The sequence below is a fragment of the Sphaerodactylus townsendi genome, linkage group LG04, assembly GCF_021028975.2.
Source record: "Sphaerodactylus townsendi isolate TG3544 linkage group LG04, MPM_Stown_v2.3, whole genome shotgun sequence".
NCBI classification, from domain to species: domain Eukaryota; kingdom Metazoa; phylum Chordata; class Lepidosauria; order Squamata; family Sphaerodactylidae; genus Sphaerodactylus; species Sphaerodactylus townsendi.
The window spans coordinates 139884234-139901547 of NC_059428.1; the positions used below are offsets into that span (position 1 = coordinate 139884234).

The following is a 17314-nucleotide window of genomic DNA, read 5'->3' on the forward strand; positions in this document are numbered from 1 at the left end:
GAACTGCCGACCAGCGGATACGAGAGAACCAAGTTATTTCTGTGCTACCTCCCTGGGCTCGCTGCTGAAGTGCAGAGTCAAACCAGAGCACGTGAGGCCACTGTGTACCAAAACCTGAGCATTGGGTCATCAACCTCAGCACTGCCTGTTTTGAGTGGTGTCCTGTGGTCATCTTTCCCAGCCTAGATGATAGGCTTAAGATCTTGGGACATACTGCAGAAACGTTACTTCATTTAACTCTCCAACAGTGAGGGCGTGGATTCCAGACCTTTTGTCATTTTGCTCGCCCTCCTCTGGACCCGTTCCATCTTGTCAATATCCTTCTTGAATTGCAGTGCCCAGAACTGAACACAGGAGTCCAGGTGAGGTCTAACCAATGCAGAATAGACAGGTACTATTATGTTCCTCAATCTAGAAACGATACTCCTGTTGATACAGCCCAGAATTGCGCTGGTTTTCTTGGCTGCCACGTCACTCATGTTCATTTTGTGGTCTACTAAGACTCCCAGATCCCGTTCACATGTATGCTGTTGTCAAGCCAGGTGTCACCCATCCTATATCTGTGCATTTCATTTTTTTTCTAAGTGTAGCATCTTACATTTATCTCTGTTGAAAAAAAAATCTCTATTGGATTTACCTTTTCCTTTTGTCCCCATAATGTGTGTGCCTAATAAAGGTCTCTGAATCTGAAAAAAAAATTATCTAACACTGAGCTGGAGTCAAGTTGCCCAACTGCAGGTTAGAGAATTCCTGGAAATATGGGGACGGGGCCTACAGATGGCGCATGCTCAGCTGGGCTGGGGCGCCATCTTCTTCACCCTGCCATTTTCTGATTTCAGTATCCTGAAGGTTGATTGTAATCCCAGAAGAACTCCGTTGAAGGTTGGCTACCCAATGAAGAAGAAGAGTTTTGGATTTATCTCCCCACCCCTCTCTCTTGTAAGGAGACTCGAGGTTGCTTACAAACTCCTTTCCCTTCCTCTCCCCACAACAGACACCCCGTGAGGTAGGTGAAGCTGAGAGACTTCTGAGAGAACTGTGACTGGCCAAAGGTCACCCAGCAGGAATGTAGGAGCGCGAAAACACATCTGGTTCACCAGATAAGCCTCCGCCACTCAGGCGGAGGAGTGGGGAATCAAACCCGGTTCTCCAGATTAGAATCCATCTGCTGTTAACTACTACACCTCGCTGGAGGGTATGTTCAGGTGCCTCCAACTTTGGTCCCAGCCCAACCCAGATACGAAGTGCTTGGCTTCTTCACAGATGCTAGACTCTCCGCTCTGCTGGCTTCCTCCCACCCTACTTCCACAGAGCCAAAAAGCCAGCTCCTTACCGAGCCAGGAGGCCCCGTCTTCATAGCTGTGTGACCCAGAAAACCCACACTCACCTGTACGAGGTGACATTCCGGAGGCAGACCAGGTTCCTGAGACCTTCCGCACTGACGGAGCTCCCTCTCAAGTCCAAAGCAAACTCCTTGGTGGATTTTCTCAAGACAGAAAGCAGAATGTGGACATCAGGAGGCGCAAAGGGGAAGCCGAGGAAAGAGAGGGCCGGTCTGACCCTCAGCGCCAAATGCTGCAGAAGAGATGGCTCTTCTGTCTCATGGATGCAGTGGACAACCTCCATCAGCCTGTCTGGGCTGAGGTTGACTATCTCAAGCTTCCGGATATATTTGAAGAGGCTCCTCCGCTTCTTGGAGATCATTTTCTCTATGTCCATCTCCCCCTCTTCTCTGAAGAAGGAAGAGCTGAGGTCCCCCCGGAGGAACAGCAGGCCGGTCAAGAAACGAGGCACCAGGTCCCACGAATATGGAAACTTCTTTGCCTTAGACACTACCCAAAGGTGCTTGGTGAGTCTTTTGTCCTTAATCTCTTGGGCGAGAACCAAATGTAGGGCGACCAAGAAATTGTGGACCACAGAGCTGGAAAAGACATAACCGCATCCTTCCCTGCCGTTGCTTGATGCCAAAGGCACCAATATCCCGCATTTCAAAGCTGCTTCCTTGGCTCTGACGGACGGGAACGAAAGGTTTGTCAGGACGTTATGCGGATCTTGCCCAAGAGACCAGGCAACCTGGGCTAACGTGGAGATGTTCTGGTGTTCTGGGGATGTTGCTTCGTTTGTTGAGGGCCCAAGTTTTTGAAGGAAGAATCTGACCAGCAGGCCGGTGAGGCTGGAAGGGACCTCGCCACCCCCACTTTCCAAGGCAGATTTGCACACAAAGCAAACAATCCTACACAAGTCAGGATTGTAACAGTAGCTAAAAAGATAAGGAGAGCTTTTGATGAGGTTCGCGGCATCCCTGCAGTAGGAGGATCCTTCAAAGTACCTGGCCAGGTAGGCTTCGGCTTGTGGCAAGGAGAATCCCATCAGCTCCATGCACTTGTCCACCCTGGGTAGATACTGGTGCAGCTTCTCTTTGGGCCGGGACGTGAGCAACATGACGCAACCGTTGAGCACCTTTTTCTGGAAGAGGCCGGCTAAGATCGCGCTGGTGCCCCGGGGCTCTTTACGGGGCAGGCTGTCCAAACACGGAGAGGAACCCTCCAGATCCTGCAGCTCTTCAAAGCCATCAAAGATCAGGAGGACCTCGTCTGGGTTCCGCAACAGATATCGGTAGACATCGTTGTCCGCTCTGTTTTGAGAACCGACAGAGAATTCAAACAGCAGCTGTCGCAGGCTGTAGTGCTTCCCATGGAGGAGGCTCAGCTGCCGGCAGTCAAACTGGAAGACAAATTTGAACTGGGCAAACTTGCCATGGGACCAGTCCAGACAGATCTTCTGAGCCAGGAGGCTTTTGCCCATCCCGGCCTTCCCCAAGACGAGGAACACTTTGTTGCTCCCAAGTTCATGCTTCTCAAGCATCTGGAACAGACTCTCCACCGTGGTCATCTCCTTCTCCTCGAGGTCGCAGATCCTTAGGTCTGCGTTCCTCCCACTTCGGTTTTCGATGTGACGTCGCACCATGTCACATTCGACGTACAGGGAGTCCACGGGAGCGTCCTGCTCTGAGGGCACGAATCGGCACCTCTCCCCGAAGGAGGTTTTCAACCGCATGGAAAAGGTGTCCACGATATCTAGAAAAAAGCGAGATGTGGCGGAAATGAAGGACCGTGGGACGGAAAGAGACAGGCCTCTCTAGAAATCGCGCCCTGTTGTTCAAAATATGATGCACGAACGCCCAGGACTAAGCACCACTTATGCTCCACAGTGTCCGAGCAGGAAAAGAAGGGAATAAATGTATTTGCAGGAGTTAAGATTCCCAGAGTTGGCTTCCTGCCGTTTGAATCCTTGTTGCCAACATAATAAAGGCTTCTGATTTTATATCCAGAGTCAAATTTATTGATCATTGTACCAGGACCTAACAGAGGCGCATTTTGGATGTAAAAAGTGCTTGGGCCTTGGAGTGAGAGACTCCACTGTTGAGATATAATAAGATGACTTCTGAAGAGAGGATTGAATTTAATTTAAATGGATATTTGATTTTTTTTGATACTTGGGAGAAGTGATTTGAGATCTTACGTTGGGGGTGCTTTTGAATCATAGAATCATAAGAGTTGGAAGAGACCCCAAGGGCCATCAAGTCCAACCCCCTGCAATGCAGGAACACACAAAGCACTCCTGACAGATGGCCATCCAGCCTCTGTTTACAAATCTCCAAAGGAGACTCCACCACACTCCGAGGCAGTGAATTGCACTGTCCAACAGCCCTGACTGTCAGGAAGTTTTTCCTGGTGTTTAGGTGGAATCTCTTTTCCTTCACCTTGAACCCATGACTCCTGGTCCTAGTTTCTGGAGCCGCAGAAAACAAGCTTGCTCCCTCACCAACGCGACATCCCTTCAAATATCTAAATATGGCTATCATGTCACCTCTTAACCTTCCCTTAACCAAACTAAACATCCCCAGCTCCCTAAGTCTCTCCTCGTAGCGCATGAACTCCAGACCTTTTACCATTTCGGTTGCCCTCCTCTGGACCTGTTCCAGCTTGTCAATATCCTTCTTGAATTGCGGTGCCCAGAACTGTACACAATATTCCAGGTGAGGTCCAACCAATGCAGAATAGAGAGATACAATAACATCCCTCGATCTGGACACTATACTCCTATTGATACAGCCCCAAATTGCATTGGCTTTCTTTCTTTCCTTTTTTTTTGTTGATGTATGACCTCAGCATTGTAGAACACTGATGCCTGAACATCTGAATGCTGCCCCATCCGCAGTTCTATCTGGAAGATACTGTAATTTGCCTTATTCAAGTAGGGACAGATCCGGAATCTGTCCCTCGTGATTTTTACAGGTTCTCATTATAATTCTTAATCGTGACTTACGGGTCGCCCCTATTTTAACTAAATTACCTTTTAGAAGAAGAAGAAGAGTTTGGATTTATATCCCCCCTTTCTCTCCTGCAGGAGACTCAAAGGGGCTCACAATCTCCTTGCCCTTCCCCCCTCACAACAAACACCCTGTGAGGTAGGTGGGGCTGGGAGAGCTCTGAGAAGCTGTGACTAGCCCAAGGTCACCAGCTGGTGTGTGTGGGAGTGCACAGGTTAATCTGAATTCCCCAGATAAGCCTCCACAGCTCAGGCGGCAGAGCTGGGAATCAAACCCGGTTCCTCCAGATTAGATACACGCGCTCTTAACCTCGTACGCCACTGCTGCTCCTTGTTATGTTTTACCATAACAAAAAATAATATAGTCCCCTGTTTGCTGGTGGACAGAGAACCAAGGATCACGCTTGTGGAGGCCAAGTGTCCCTCCACCATATTTTCCTTAAAGAAATAAATGCTTCCTGGTTACTGCTAGAGATCTTTAGATCAAAGAAGTTTGAAAGAAGATAAACATCAAACATTAAATTCTGAAGATCTGCCCTGCATCTTCTGGCAATGCTGTTAAAAATTCAAAGAATTAGCAGCTTAGGGTGTTGTGGGTTTTCCGGGTTGTATGGCCATATTCCAGTTGCATTTTCTCCTGACATTTCACCTGCATCTGTGGCTGGCATTTTTAGAGAATCACTGGGGTGTTGTGGGGTTTCCCCACAACTAAGATGCCAGCCACAGATACAGGCAATACATCAGGAGAAAATGCTACTGAAACACGGCCATACAACCCGGAAAACCCACAACACCCTAGTAATTCTGGCCGTGAAAGCCTTTGACAATACATTTAGCAGCTTGATTGTCCCATGAATCTCAGCCAGCAGCTTCCTCATAAAACCAAAACAGTTAAAACAGCAAATAGTCCAATCCATTATCTGTACTGCTAAAGTCCTAAATGTTGTAAATGACTTTTTTTATTGCAAAAAAGCTCACCTGGTCTTTTGAAAGCTTTCTCAGAAGGAAGAGGTCGGATTTGAGGCGCTTTATAAATTGCATCTTCAGCTAGGAATTTTTTAAAAAAGGATTGTATTAATGCAAAGGATCCTGTTTGTATATCAGCGAAAGAAAAGGAAAAACACTGATCAAGAGGCACGTCTCACAGATGGACACAAACTTTGCCTGGCATGCAAATACACCACTGAAGCTCAGGGGGGCAGTAGCGGCCCACTCAAAGTGGCTGCTACTTGTTCATCTTGGCTTCAAAGAACCCGTGAATACCTTTTAGTGGGTCCAACCAAATGACAAATAACTGTGTGCATCTTTTGAGCTCTTTGGACACCTTCCTCAGATTGGATATTTCCAGAGAAAGAAAGAAAGAAAGAAAAAAGAAAGAAAGAAAGAAAGAAAGAAAGAAAGAAAGAAAGAAAGAGAGAGAGAAAGAGAGAGAGAAAGAGAGAGAGAGAGAGAGAGAAAGAAAGAAGGAAAGAGAGAGAGAGAGAGAAAGAGAGAGAGAGAAAGAAAGAGAGAGAGAGAGAAAGAGAGAGAGAGAGAGAGAGAAAGAAAGAAGGAAAGAGAGAAAGAGAGAAAGAAAGAAAGAAAGAAAGAAAGAAAGAAAGAAAGAAAGAAAGAAAGAAAGAAAGAAAGAAAGAAAGAAAGGACATACATTTGAACTCCACTGTGTGCCTGTGTGCTATATTAGTTAAGAGTGTGGGACTGATATCTGGGAGATTCAGGTGCGAATACCCTCCCATGCCATGGAAACTCCTGGGTGACGTTGGGTCCAATCATGTCCTCACAGACCCCCCTACCTCACAGGGTTGTTGTGAGGCTAAAATGGAGGGGAGGAGAATGATGTAAAGCTGATTTGAGTCTCCATCAGTGGGAAAGGTGAGGTCCAAAATAAAGAAATCATGAGCTTGGAGCAGAATGCAGAAAGGAGGCTGGTTTTGAGCTTCCATAAGCCCAGATCCACCTGTTCCCCAAGCAAACATGCACCTGATCCCCAAGCAAACATGCACCTGATCCAGCTCCATCCAGCTCACTGGGACAGGCTGCTCACCTGGACAGATGTTAATGTCCAACACAGCGGGTCCAAGTGGCAAATTCACCACTGGAGAAGGCGGCAGAAAGGTGAGGATCATTGTATCAAAAACCGGGTCAGGAGGCCCTGCAAATGAGGAGGCAGGAAGAGACAAAGATTTCGCTTAAGCTTTATCATTTAGATTGTAAATTGTACTTCCGTTGGGGAAAAAATGAAAGATATTAATTCAGAACATATTAGAACAGCTGCTGGTGCTCCTGGAGGACTTATCGGTTCGGCTTTGGCCCTGGCCCTGGCTCAGACCCGGCTGGTAACCATCACAGAGAAGCTCCAATAACAGCTGAACTGAGGCAGGTCAGCAAAGCTGGGTCTATTAGACCTTGCCTCAACCTTTGACACGGTCGATCATGATCTTTTGACCCACCACCTCACTGATGCTGGGATCCGAGGTACAGCCTTAAACTGGCTGCCCTTGAGGCTGATCCAGAAATTAAAACTGGTCCAGAACATGGCGGTGAGGCTCCTCACTGCAACTGCCGTGAGGGAGCATATTACACCTATCCTATGTTGCCAGTGGAATTCTGGATCATGTTCAAAGTTCTCGTTCTGACTTTTAAGGCCCTGAGCAGTTTGGGCCCCTTGTATCTTTGGAACTGCATCTCCCCGTACTGTCTCTGGAGGACATTCTGGTCCTCTGGCAGTAATCTCCTGGTGGTCCCTGGTCCCACGGACAATAGGTTAACCTCAACCAGAACCAGGGCTCCAGCCGGGTGGAGCTTCCTGTCAGCTGACCCCAGGGCCCTGTTGAGTTGAGGCCACCTGTTCTCTGTTTACACCACCTGCTGGCCTCCCAACTCCCAACCATCAATTATTAACCACCAGTAAGTGCACTGAGTGCTCCTCCCCCCTTTATCTCGGCTTCCCCCAGGACTGTGAGGACAATGTGACAGGCAGCGTTTGTCTGTGTGTGGATCCAACCAATACCCAGGGAGCCTTCCTCTGACTTAAGGGGCTCGCCTCTAACGTAATCTTCCTCGGACAGAAGGGATACTTAAATTGAAGGAAGATTCCTTAGGCTTGTGAGTCTGGACTCCTGCTTTATTTTACCCAATAATGACGGCCGGCTACAGTGCTGGTGTCCAGATGTGGAAAACCCAATAGCTTTTGCCAAGCATCTTGCAGCCCAGGGGGCAGAGAAGAAGAAACTCAGTGGCACACTGGGCCTAAATGGCACCCGGAAGCAAGACCGTCTCCCCGTGCCCCACTTATAGGAGCCAGCAGGGAGGGCAGGGCTCGGGGGTGGCTTGGGTGGGTGCTGGGGCAGCAGGACAGCTCCTGGGCTCGCCTGTGCCGCAGCGCCCACCTGGGCCGCCCACTGCAGCAACCCGCCCTATATCCCCATTAGTGGTACGCCCCTGAAGAAACTTGATGGGCAGTTCCCCTGGAATTTCTTGAAAAAGCAGAGTGCACATTTTGAGTTGCGGTTGTTTAAACTCCGGCTGGCCCAAACTACAGAGCTGACTACGGTTACCAACTCTGGGTAGGAGAATTTCTGGAGATTTGGGGGGCTCTGGGGATTTGGGGGACTGATCCTGGGGAGGGTGGGATTTGAGGAGGGGAGGGAGCTCAGTGGGGTAGGAGGCCATAGAGCCCCCCTCCAGACCAGCCGTTTCCAAACCAGGGCAAGATAAAGTGGATGTCACTGCTGAGAGGAAAAAATACCCACCCAGCCACCCTGCCCTGGTTAATGGACCACTTTCATCATGTGGTTGTTGTTTAGTGGTGGCGAACCTTTGGCACTCCAGATGTTATGAACTACAATTCCCATCAGCCCCTGCCAGCATGGCCAATTGGCCATGCTGGCAGGGGCTGATGGGAATTGTAGTCCATAACATCTGGAGTGCCAAAGGTTCGCCACCACGGCATGTAGGTCTTCCGGGCTGTGTGGCTATGGTAAGGTCATTGTTGTTCCCTGCTTTGAAAAAAGACCGGAAAAACTACCAGCCCACGGAAAAACCACAACAGCCAGTTGATCCTGGCCACGGAAACCTTTGACAATACAATGTCCATCATGTTTTGCGCTGTGCTTGTGATGCCAAACCAAGAATTATTTCTCGTACTGAACATCTTTGGAAGTCTCCCAGCAGGGGCTATGGTGGTCAAGGAAAACTGCACGTGGACGCTGGAAAGAGAGACGGCCTCAGCGGGAGACGTGTCCATGGGGGATGCCGCCAGGCTGGAACTTCCGGAGCAGAGACCTGTTGAGTGTGCCAAAGGGAGGGAAAGGGACTAATTTTATATACAGCATAACATTAAAAAAAAAAGCCAATGAAGCTTTTGGACACAACCAGCCATCCCCGACTAACCCTTGTAAACACAATTCATTCTATTCCAAATCAGGGAAAGAAGAACTTTGTTTTTGACAATGTATGGATTGCATTAATTTGGGGGATTCCTTTTTTCTTTACCCCCCTTTCTTCAAATATACATTTCCCTCCATCTCCTCCTTTTTCGGTAATCAGTTTTTGCTACTGATATGATTTCAGTAGCCCTACAAAGATCAACAAGATTTTAGGATTATAACCTTTCTTGAATGTTTGTCACCAGCTGTAACTGTTGAAAGCTCATAAGGTGCTCCTGGGCTCAAATGTAGCTCTTCGGCTACAGACAAACATGGCTGCCCTCTGCAACTATTTCCATATTTAAGGGGGGGGGGGTTGTGGGAGCCCCTCATTTGGTTTTGTCATCACATGGGGCTAAATCCAGAGTAGCGCTAAAGTTTTGCTTGATGGGTCTCAGGTGCGTGAGGGTCGGCCTTTCTATGCGCTTACTTACATTGTTTCTTTGGCTCTGAACAACCTTCGCTCGTTGCATCATCTGAATCGAGGCTTCCTGCTATATTATTTGGAAAGAAACTAAATGTTAAGAATGCACAAATCCACACCACGTGGCCTCCAAAGATGCCACACCAACTGAACATGGTAGCCCCAAAGAAGAAGAGTTCGATTTATATCCCCCTTTTCTCTCCTGTAGGAGACTCAAAGGGGCTTACAATCTCCTGTCCCTTCCCCTCCCCCCACAACAAACTTCCTGTGAGGTAGGTGGGGCTGAGAGAGCTCTGAAGAACTGTGGCTAGCCCAAGGTCACCCAGCTGGCATGTGTTGGAGTGCACAAGCTGACCTAGATCCCCAGATAAGCCTCCACCAACTCAAGCGGCAGAGCGGGGAATCAAACCCGGTTCCTCCAGATTAGAGTTCACCTGCTCTTAATCACTATGCTACTGCTGCTCCAGGCTGAGAACATCTCTGAACAGAGCGACGGGGCCCAGGTTGGCCAGGCAGAGATTTTGATGGGTTAGGGTCCCCTCTGGCACAAAAATGTGGTCATGAGAGAGGGTGCAGCTGACCCCAATGAGTAAATGGGATTGTTTCGAACTCAGAACCAGCTGTGTGCACTGCCCACTTCAGAGCCACGCAAACAAAGAAGGTCAAGAACGTGCCCTGAAGGCGATGCCAATGGGAGGGAGGAGTCGTGTCCTGCCCTCTCAAGACCCCCTTGAAGACCGTGACACAGTGGAATCCCTCCATTACCAATGGTCACGAGCAGTACAGTCCCATAAAATGTATTTTGCACAAACCTCATTGAAACAAACAGAAGTGACAGGGCTTGCACGGGGCCAGTTTCCTGCTGCCCAAATGTACTGTCTATGAGAGGGAAAGGGATGGTGGAATCAGCTTACCAAAAAGGTCTTCTGCAGGTTCTTCTTCGAGCACATATTCCACTAGTTTAGCTACAGAACAAGAGAGGAACAGGCAAGGTGAAGGCTGACTCCCCTTGCGCCCGGAACCTTGGGTCTGGGGGAATGGGCACCCAAAGATCTAACTCTCAAGGGCCTTTTGTCCCTCTCCAAAATCCCCTACTCTGCTCTGAGAAGGGCAGCATCCGGGATGACTGCAGTGGCATAAACAGGGGGGATGAGAAGGGGCTAGAGCCCTGGGTGCCACTTGGTCAGGTCACGTGGGGCGTGCATTGCCAAGCTGCCTCCCTCCTTGCAACTGCGCCCCCACCCAAACTCCATGTGGAGTGCAGGAGCAAGGGGACACAGTTGAACACTGAGCCGGCCAGCGAGGGCCTGCCCTGCCTGAAATTCCATGCGGAGATCAGAGTGGGGCGAGGCTGATCGGTGCTGGGCTCGGCTTAACAGCTCCCACGCCAAAACTTAACTCATTGGAAAACCAGGAATCCCCTCCGTACCAATTTTCTCGTAGGCTTCTCTGGTACTGGAACGCAGGCAAACCTCTTCCCCGCTGTCATTGCTTTCCACAGTGTAAAAGACATCTGGGTTGTTGTCCTGGTCATCAAGAGTAGCATCGGGAGCATGGTCTCCAGTAAAAAAGAAGAAGGGTTTGGATTTATACCCCACTTCTCTCTCCTGTAAGGAGACTCAAGGTTCCTTACAAGCACCTTTCCCTTCCCCTCCCCACAACAGACACCTTGTGAGGCAGGTGGGGCTGAGAGAGTTCTGAGAGAACTGTGACTGGCCCAAGGTCACCCAGCAGGAATGTAGGAGTGTGGAAACAGATCTGGTTCACTAGATAAACCTCTGCCACTCAGGTAGAGGAGTGGGGAATCGAACCCGGTTCTCCAGATTAGAATGCACCTGCTCTTAACCACTGCACCAGTGATGGCGAACCTTTTCGAGACCGAGTGCCCAAATTGCAACCCAAAACCCACTCATTTATCGCAAAGCGCCAACACGGCAATTTAACCTGAATATACTGTGGTTTTAGTTTAGAAAAAACGGTTGGCTCCAAAGCGTGTGTTACTGAGGAGTAAGCTTGGTGGTAGTCGGTGGCTTTGCTTTGAAGCAACCGTGCAACTCTTCCAACGGGTGAATCACGGCCCAAGGAGGGTTTACTCAGAAGCAAGCCCCATTGCCAGCAACCGAGCTTACTCCCAGGTAAAGGATCACGCTTTAGTTCTTCGCATGAAAATCAGTGAGATTTAACAGCGCTTAACAGGGTTACCTACACTGCTTCCCCAAAACTAGGTCTTAGGTTTAATGCTAATAATCAAGCCCAGCGGCCCAGGCCAGCCTAGATGTGTGGGGGGGCACTCTGTTTGCGCGTGCCCACAGAGAGGGCTCTGAGTGCCACTTCTGGCACCCGTGCCATAGGTTTGCCACCACTGCACTACACCATGCTGGCTCAGTCACTAAATGTTAGCAAAGGAGATTGAGAGGGTGGGGTAAGTTAGAAGCAAAAACTGGGGAATAAAAAGTGGAAAACATTTTTTCTGTCTTTTCTCACTCAGGTCCCGATCCCACAGGCCTCTGTTAGGGAAGGAGGAAACACTAACAGGCTAGGTAAAGCAGCCTACAACTGCTCTATCTCAGCACAGGGTCACAAAATGCCTGCTTGGGGAAGCGCAACTTCCGTGCTGGTTTTCACTGCAAAAGCGTGATTAGATTTGGTTGTATTTGTTATTGCTCCCATTGTTTTTCCTTTTTACATTCATTTTCATGCCTGTTGATTTTTCTCCATGTTGGTTTCACTTCCCTGACTCTGACCACTTTCTGTCCTTTTTTTTTTTTTTTGTGGCAAGATCTGTTTGATGTGCTGGCTGGAAAACTTGGCTGACAGTTATACCTTCCGTCCCTCTCCACTGGAGGTGTGGTGGAGGAAATGCTCACTGTGGATGCATGATGTGCATACCCAGAAGGAAAAGCTAAAAGCTGGATGACAGCCACCCCAGCCCCTCATGAGTGAGTTCCTCTTCTTCATCCCTGGACCTCAACCACAATGCAAACACTGCTCGCCCCCCCCCCCCGGCCACCCAGTGTGCATGTGGAACAACTCCGTTCCTCTCAAAAAATGCATCTGTGTGGCTGATCTCTTTTCTCATGGTTCATATTTCTTTGTAAACTGTAACCAGGGTCTCCTCCCCTGCTTTCAGTGGGAGCCATTTTGGCATTCCTCTACCCCAAGGCAGATGATTTGGAGTGATTCACACTGCCTCCCATGCAGAGGTGGGATGCAGCCTATTCACACCTATTCGGTAGAACCGGTTACTAAAAATTGTTCAGTTCGGAGAACCGGTTATTAATGATTAATTCCACTAGGGACAAGGGGGTAATCTCTGTCCCTCTGTACAAAAAATCTCATCAAGTGGGGGATGCAAAATCGCCCCCCCAGGGCCCCCTGCCCCCCATGGCACCCCCCACATCTGTATGAACTGTATGAAATAATACAATATATAGTAATTCTAATTTTTTTGTTCATTGGTATAAAGATTGGGAACGTATTATAGGTAAAGATTTTTCATTTTCTTTTTTTCCCCTTGAAATTTATATTGGAAAGAGAGGAGTTTAAACTACTCTTTTAGATTAAGGATTTTGGATCTCTCCCTCTGTTAGTTTTCTTTCAAGTGGAATAGATAAAGTAGTTACAGGAATCTGAAGGGGAAGTAGAAAGTAGGGAGGGAGGGAAATATGGGAAGCAGGGAGGCAATTTAGGATGTTTTAGTGGGGGGGGGGGGTTGAGAGAGTTAGACAATTAGATATGTTTGTAATATGTTAACAATTGTAAACAGTTTTTGGTTTCTCTCCTTATTTATGTTATTATATAAAATCAATCAATATAATTATATCAAAAAGAAATAATACACTACCTTTTGGTATATTGCTTTTTTAATACTTTAAACAGTCATTATTTGAAGATAGAGGTGGGGCGAAGGGGAACTGCACCTGGGGCGTGTGCGCCCTGCGTCCTTGCCACAGCCCCGCCCAGGAATGCCCCGCCCCCAGAATGCCTGGTCACACCCCCATCGTGCCCCGCCCAGCTCCATTGGTGCTACGCCACTGTTTGAATCCCACCACCATCGGAACCTATTATTAAATTTTTTGAATCCCACCACTGCTCCTATGGCAGCCATTTTGTGTTGGCACCTCCTATGGGAGTCATTTTATGCTGGCACCTGCTTCCCTTTGTCCAAATTCCCAAAGTTCCCAAAGGTCAACAATAATTGGTTGGGGACCAATAATCAAGCTGCAAGATTGGACATGGCAGACCACTCTGTGGAGCAAGCTTGGGGTTGGGGGGAGGAGAAGAAGGATCTTCTCCCAGCCTAACGGAAGGGGCTGCACGTGATGATAGACAGAAGGCTGAACCAGAGTTTGTGGAGCTTAAGGAGGGAGCTTAAACCTACATGATGGCTGAATGAGAGAGTTCCTTGAGCCCATCTGTGTTGCTTGCAGAAGGTCCCAAGTTGGAAGCCTGCTGTCTCCAGTTAAAAAGACCACAAAGTAGGTGATGAGAAACCTGGAGGGCAGCTGCCAGTCTGAGCAGACAAGACTGACCTTCATGAACCAATTCAGTTCAAGATAGCTTCTTGTGAGTTCATATGGGCTTTTCCCATTTCCAGTCTCACTTCTGCTCCGACGTAGCTCCATAATCGGCATAGTATTCGTGCAGATCCCTTATTATTATTGGTTGATTTCACAGCTGCCAGCTCTTTAGCTGGTTTTCTGGATGAGGCTCGAATTGTAATGAAAAGCCAACAACCAGCTAAAGAACTGGCAGCTGTGAAATCAACCAGTAATAATAATCTACTCTTGGAAGGGTTACCGGGAGAATAAAAAAAAGGACTTTAGACGTTTGACATGTGCAGTGTAAACATGGGGCCAGAGTTAGGCCGAGTCTTGTTTATGTATCAGAATACCTTCTGACTCATTCAAACCTCAGGAAATTGAAACAAAACCCCGTGTCACACTTTGCTGAGCCACCTGAGGGATGGTCCTCCTCGATGCTTTTGAACAGAATCAGGGGGTCCGTGTCACTGTGCAGTAAGTCCAGGTACCCTTTCGCCGGCTGGATTCCTGAGCTCATTGTGCTGTCTGGAAGAAAAAGGAGAAAGAGGAGGAGAAGGAGGAAGATGATGATTTCAGACTTCAAGAAAATCTATCACAGTACCCAGTACCTGTGGATAAATTATTTTTTAAAAACGGGCCTACAGTTTAGAATTTGATCAGTCAGAAACAAGCTGTCTTTATGCAGAAATGCAGCAGAGCGGCTCCTAAAATGTTTGCAGCCCCGGAGCCATTATCAGCCATGCCATCTACCTTCTGTCGGAAAGAGATCTAGAAAACATCCGTGTTTTCCCCGTCTTGGGGGAAAAGAGATTGAAGTGAGTTGCCAGGTCGTTATTCGCAATCTAGCCACAAACATTGGTGATGCTGAAAATGATCTGCACCCTAGAGAGAGCTTTGGAACAACCCAAATCATAACCCCATAAATTAGGGTATTTTTTTGTCTTGCTCTAGGTCAGGGGTCCCCAAACTTTTTAAACAGGGGGCCAGTTCACTGTCCCTCAGACTGTTGGAGGGCCGGACTAAAAAAAACTATGAACAAATTCCAATGCACAAATGATTGTAAAATGTTTGATTTCACCTTTCAGCCTTTCTGTCATGGTCTATTTTTAGAACAGTGACCAAAGTATGTCAAGTTACAGGGTGGGCTCCAAATATTGTTGGGGAGGCTGTGGAATACCTTCCCCTGTAAAAAAAAAGAAGAAGCAGAACTTTCCCAATGAAGCATTCCATCTAACCCAGGATCAAGTATCTTCCTGGGTTCTTCCTCCCTAGCAGCCAGCGAGCGATTCGCCAGCCTGGCTGATGCCAATGGGAGTGAGGCGGAACAGAAACCCTGAGAGCAACACATGGAGTAGCCGAGAGGGAAGGGCGGAGCAGGCATTGCCACATGTAAAGTTTCCAACTCTGGGTCAGAAAATGCATGGAGATTTGGGGGTGCCATCATGTAACTGCAATCAACGGCTGTTGGGGCCGGTTCCTCCTCTCCCTCGAGCCCCCACTGCACATGAATGGAGCCATCGCTGCCATGCCTGGCGGGCCGGATAAATGCCTTCAGGGGGCCACATTTGGCCCCCGGGCCGTAGTTTGGGGACCCCTGCTCTAGGTATAGAATGGGGTGGGGATCATTGAGGGAGTCGGAGCCAGCAGAAGTTACAAATTTCCTGCATTGTGCAGAGGGCTGGACTAGATTACCCTTGAGGTACCTTCCAGCCCTGTCTTTCTATGTTTAGGGTGCTCTGCTGTACAAGGAGACCTCTGTTGCTCTGGTTATTTTGCGGTGTAAGGCTGAACACACTCAGACAAAGCTAACTTTAGAAAAGGAACTTTATTGGTTTATGTTGCACTAACTACACGGTGCTGGAACTGAGGATTCTTGTCCTCAGTTCCAGTATATAAACTATTTACAAAGACAGACAGCAACCAATCAACTCTTCCCCTCCTCCCAGCTCCTGGCCTCCCATTGGCTCTGAAGCTTTGGTGGAATGTAGCTTCTCAGTTTGTTTTCCCGCACTTTTTGGGAAAAGGCGGGAACCAGTGCATGTTGGGAGTTGCAGTCCTGACAACGGCAAGCATGTTGTCCTATACAAAGTAAAAACTTTTGTCCAATATTGGGCAGAGCACTATGTCCCATTCACATTTAATGGTGTGCAAGAAACCACAGCACGAGACACACACACACACCCGACCGCAATTTTACTGCCTTGGCCCCTGCCTGGTGGAACACTCTTCCTCTGACCATCAGGGCCCTGCTGGACCTAGGGTAGTTCCACAAGGCCTGCAAAACAGAGGTATTCTTCTGGGCTTTTGGGGAGGCTGGCCGCTGATCTGCCATCCCCTGCTAACCCTTGAATAACATCTTACTTGGTGGATTCTATTATGTATTCAACACAAATACATACTCCCGAGGGAATATGAGGTTGCTTCCTTCTTTTTCTGAGTTGCCATCTGTTGTTTGGTTTTTAGTGTCATAATTTTGAATTTTAAATGATGGATTTGATTTTAATGTATGTAAAAAATTTTGTATTTTATTGTTGAACACCGGTGAGAGCCTTTCGGGGATGGGCGGTATGTTAAATTAATTTAAAAATAAATATAAATAAATAAATAAACCAAACAACATTGAACTGGTCTTTGGGGATGTCATGGATGAGAGCAACCTGCCAACCAGGTGCTTCCCTGCCACCCCCACCGCCACCCCCGACCCATTGGGAACATGAGCCCAGAGCTGCAGGGCTGGGCTCTCCGGGCTGTGGCTCGGATAGCGAGCAGCACGTGGCGAGAGTTAGAAGGAACGGGACGAGTTCTTGTGCTTCCCGGCATGGGCTCGCTTGCCTGGCTCCTGGAAGAGCGGTCAAAGGGCAGAAAACTTGCTATGGGGATTTTTTAGAAAGGGCGGGCTGCTACACTGGTCAGTGGCTCAGCATAAATGAAACTGACATGATGGAGTGACAGGTGTGATGGAGTGACCTGACAGGTGGAGTGGGGAGATCAGGTGGCGGGGCAAAAAAAAAATATCGGTTTTGCTCCCGTAGTGTTCCCATGAAAGTGCATTCAATGCAGGATTTTGGAGAAAGATGCCGATTTTGGCAGATTTTTGAAAAACCCGGGATGAAGGAAATATCACGGGACAAACTCACTTTAGGCCCGGGAACCGTGCAAATCTCCTGGCCAAACTGGGATATTTTCCTTGCTTAACCCAGGATATTGTCCGTGCGGAATTGACCTGGGAAAAGCCCAGCGGTCTTGACACTTGGGTACAGTACATCGCAAGACGGACGATCATGAACAGTGGTTCAAGTTGCCCTTTTGCAGTTTGTGCCTCCTGCCTCCTGCGCCCCAGCCATGCCATCCTAATAGTCTCGGTGCAAAGTGTACAGATGCCATATTCCAAACTTTTCTTTAATAGTTTGCCTTTTTTATGTTGATATATTGATCGATAGATTGATAAGAGTGATCTATTGATAAGATTAAAGATCCACGATTGCATCCCAGAGCAGCCATCCCTAGCATTCACAAGCCACGTCCCCTTTCCTGCCTGCCTGTTCCCAAATGGGGTAAGTGATGTTCGAGCCACCAATGTTTCAGCT

General features: G+C 48.3%; 1 protein-coding gene across 1 annotated transcript in view; it reads right to left on the reverse strand.

Moving 5' to 3' along the window:
* The window catches only part of CIITA (class II major histocompatibility complex transactivator), a 43813-nt gene that overhangs the window by 9148 nt on the left and 17351 nt on the right, over positions 1 to 17314 (reverse strand). The window contains exons 2-9 of the mRNA XM_048494133.1: positions 14142 to 14252; positions 10613 to 10741; positions 10098 to 10148; positions 9194 to 9253; positions 8479 to 8616; positions 6377 to 6484; positions 5311 to 5379; positions 1388 to 3077 (exon numbers count right to left, since the gene is read on the reverse strand). Of these exons, the coding sequence (XP_048350090.1) occupies positions 1388 to 3077; positions 5311 to 5379; positions 6377 to 6484; positions 8479 to 8616; positions 9194 to 9253; positions 10098 to 10148; positions 10613 to 10741; positions 14142 to 14252 (2356 nt within the window). The remainder of the gene's footprint in view (positions 1 to 1387; positions 3078 to 5310; positions 5380 to 6376; positions 6485 to 8478; positions 8617 to 9193; positions 9254 to 10097; positions 10149 to 10612; positions 10742 to 14141; positions 14253 to 17314) is intronic.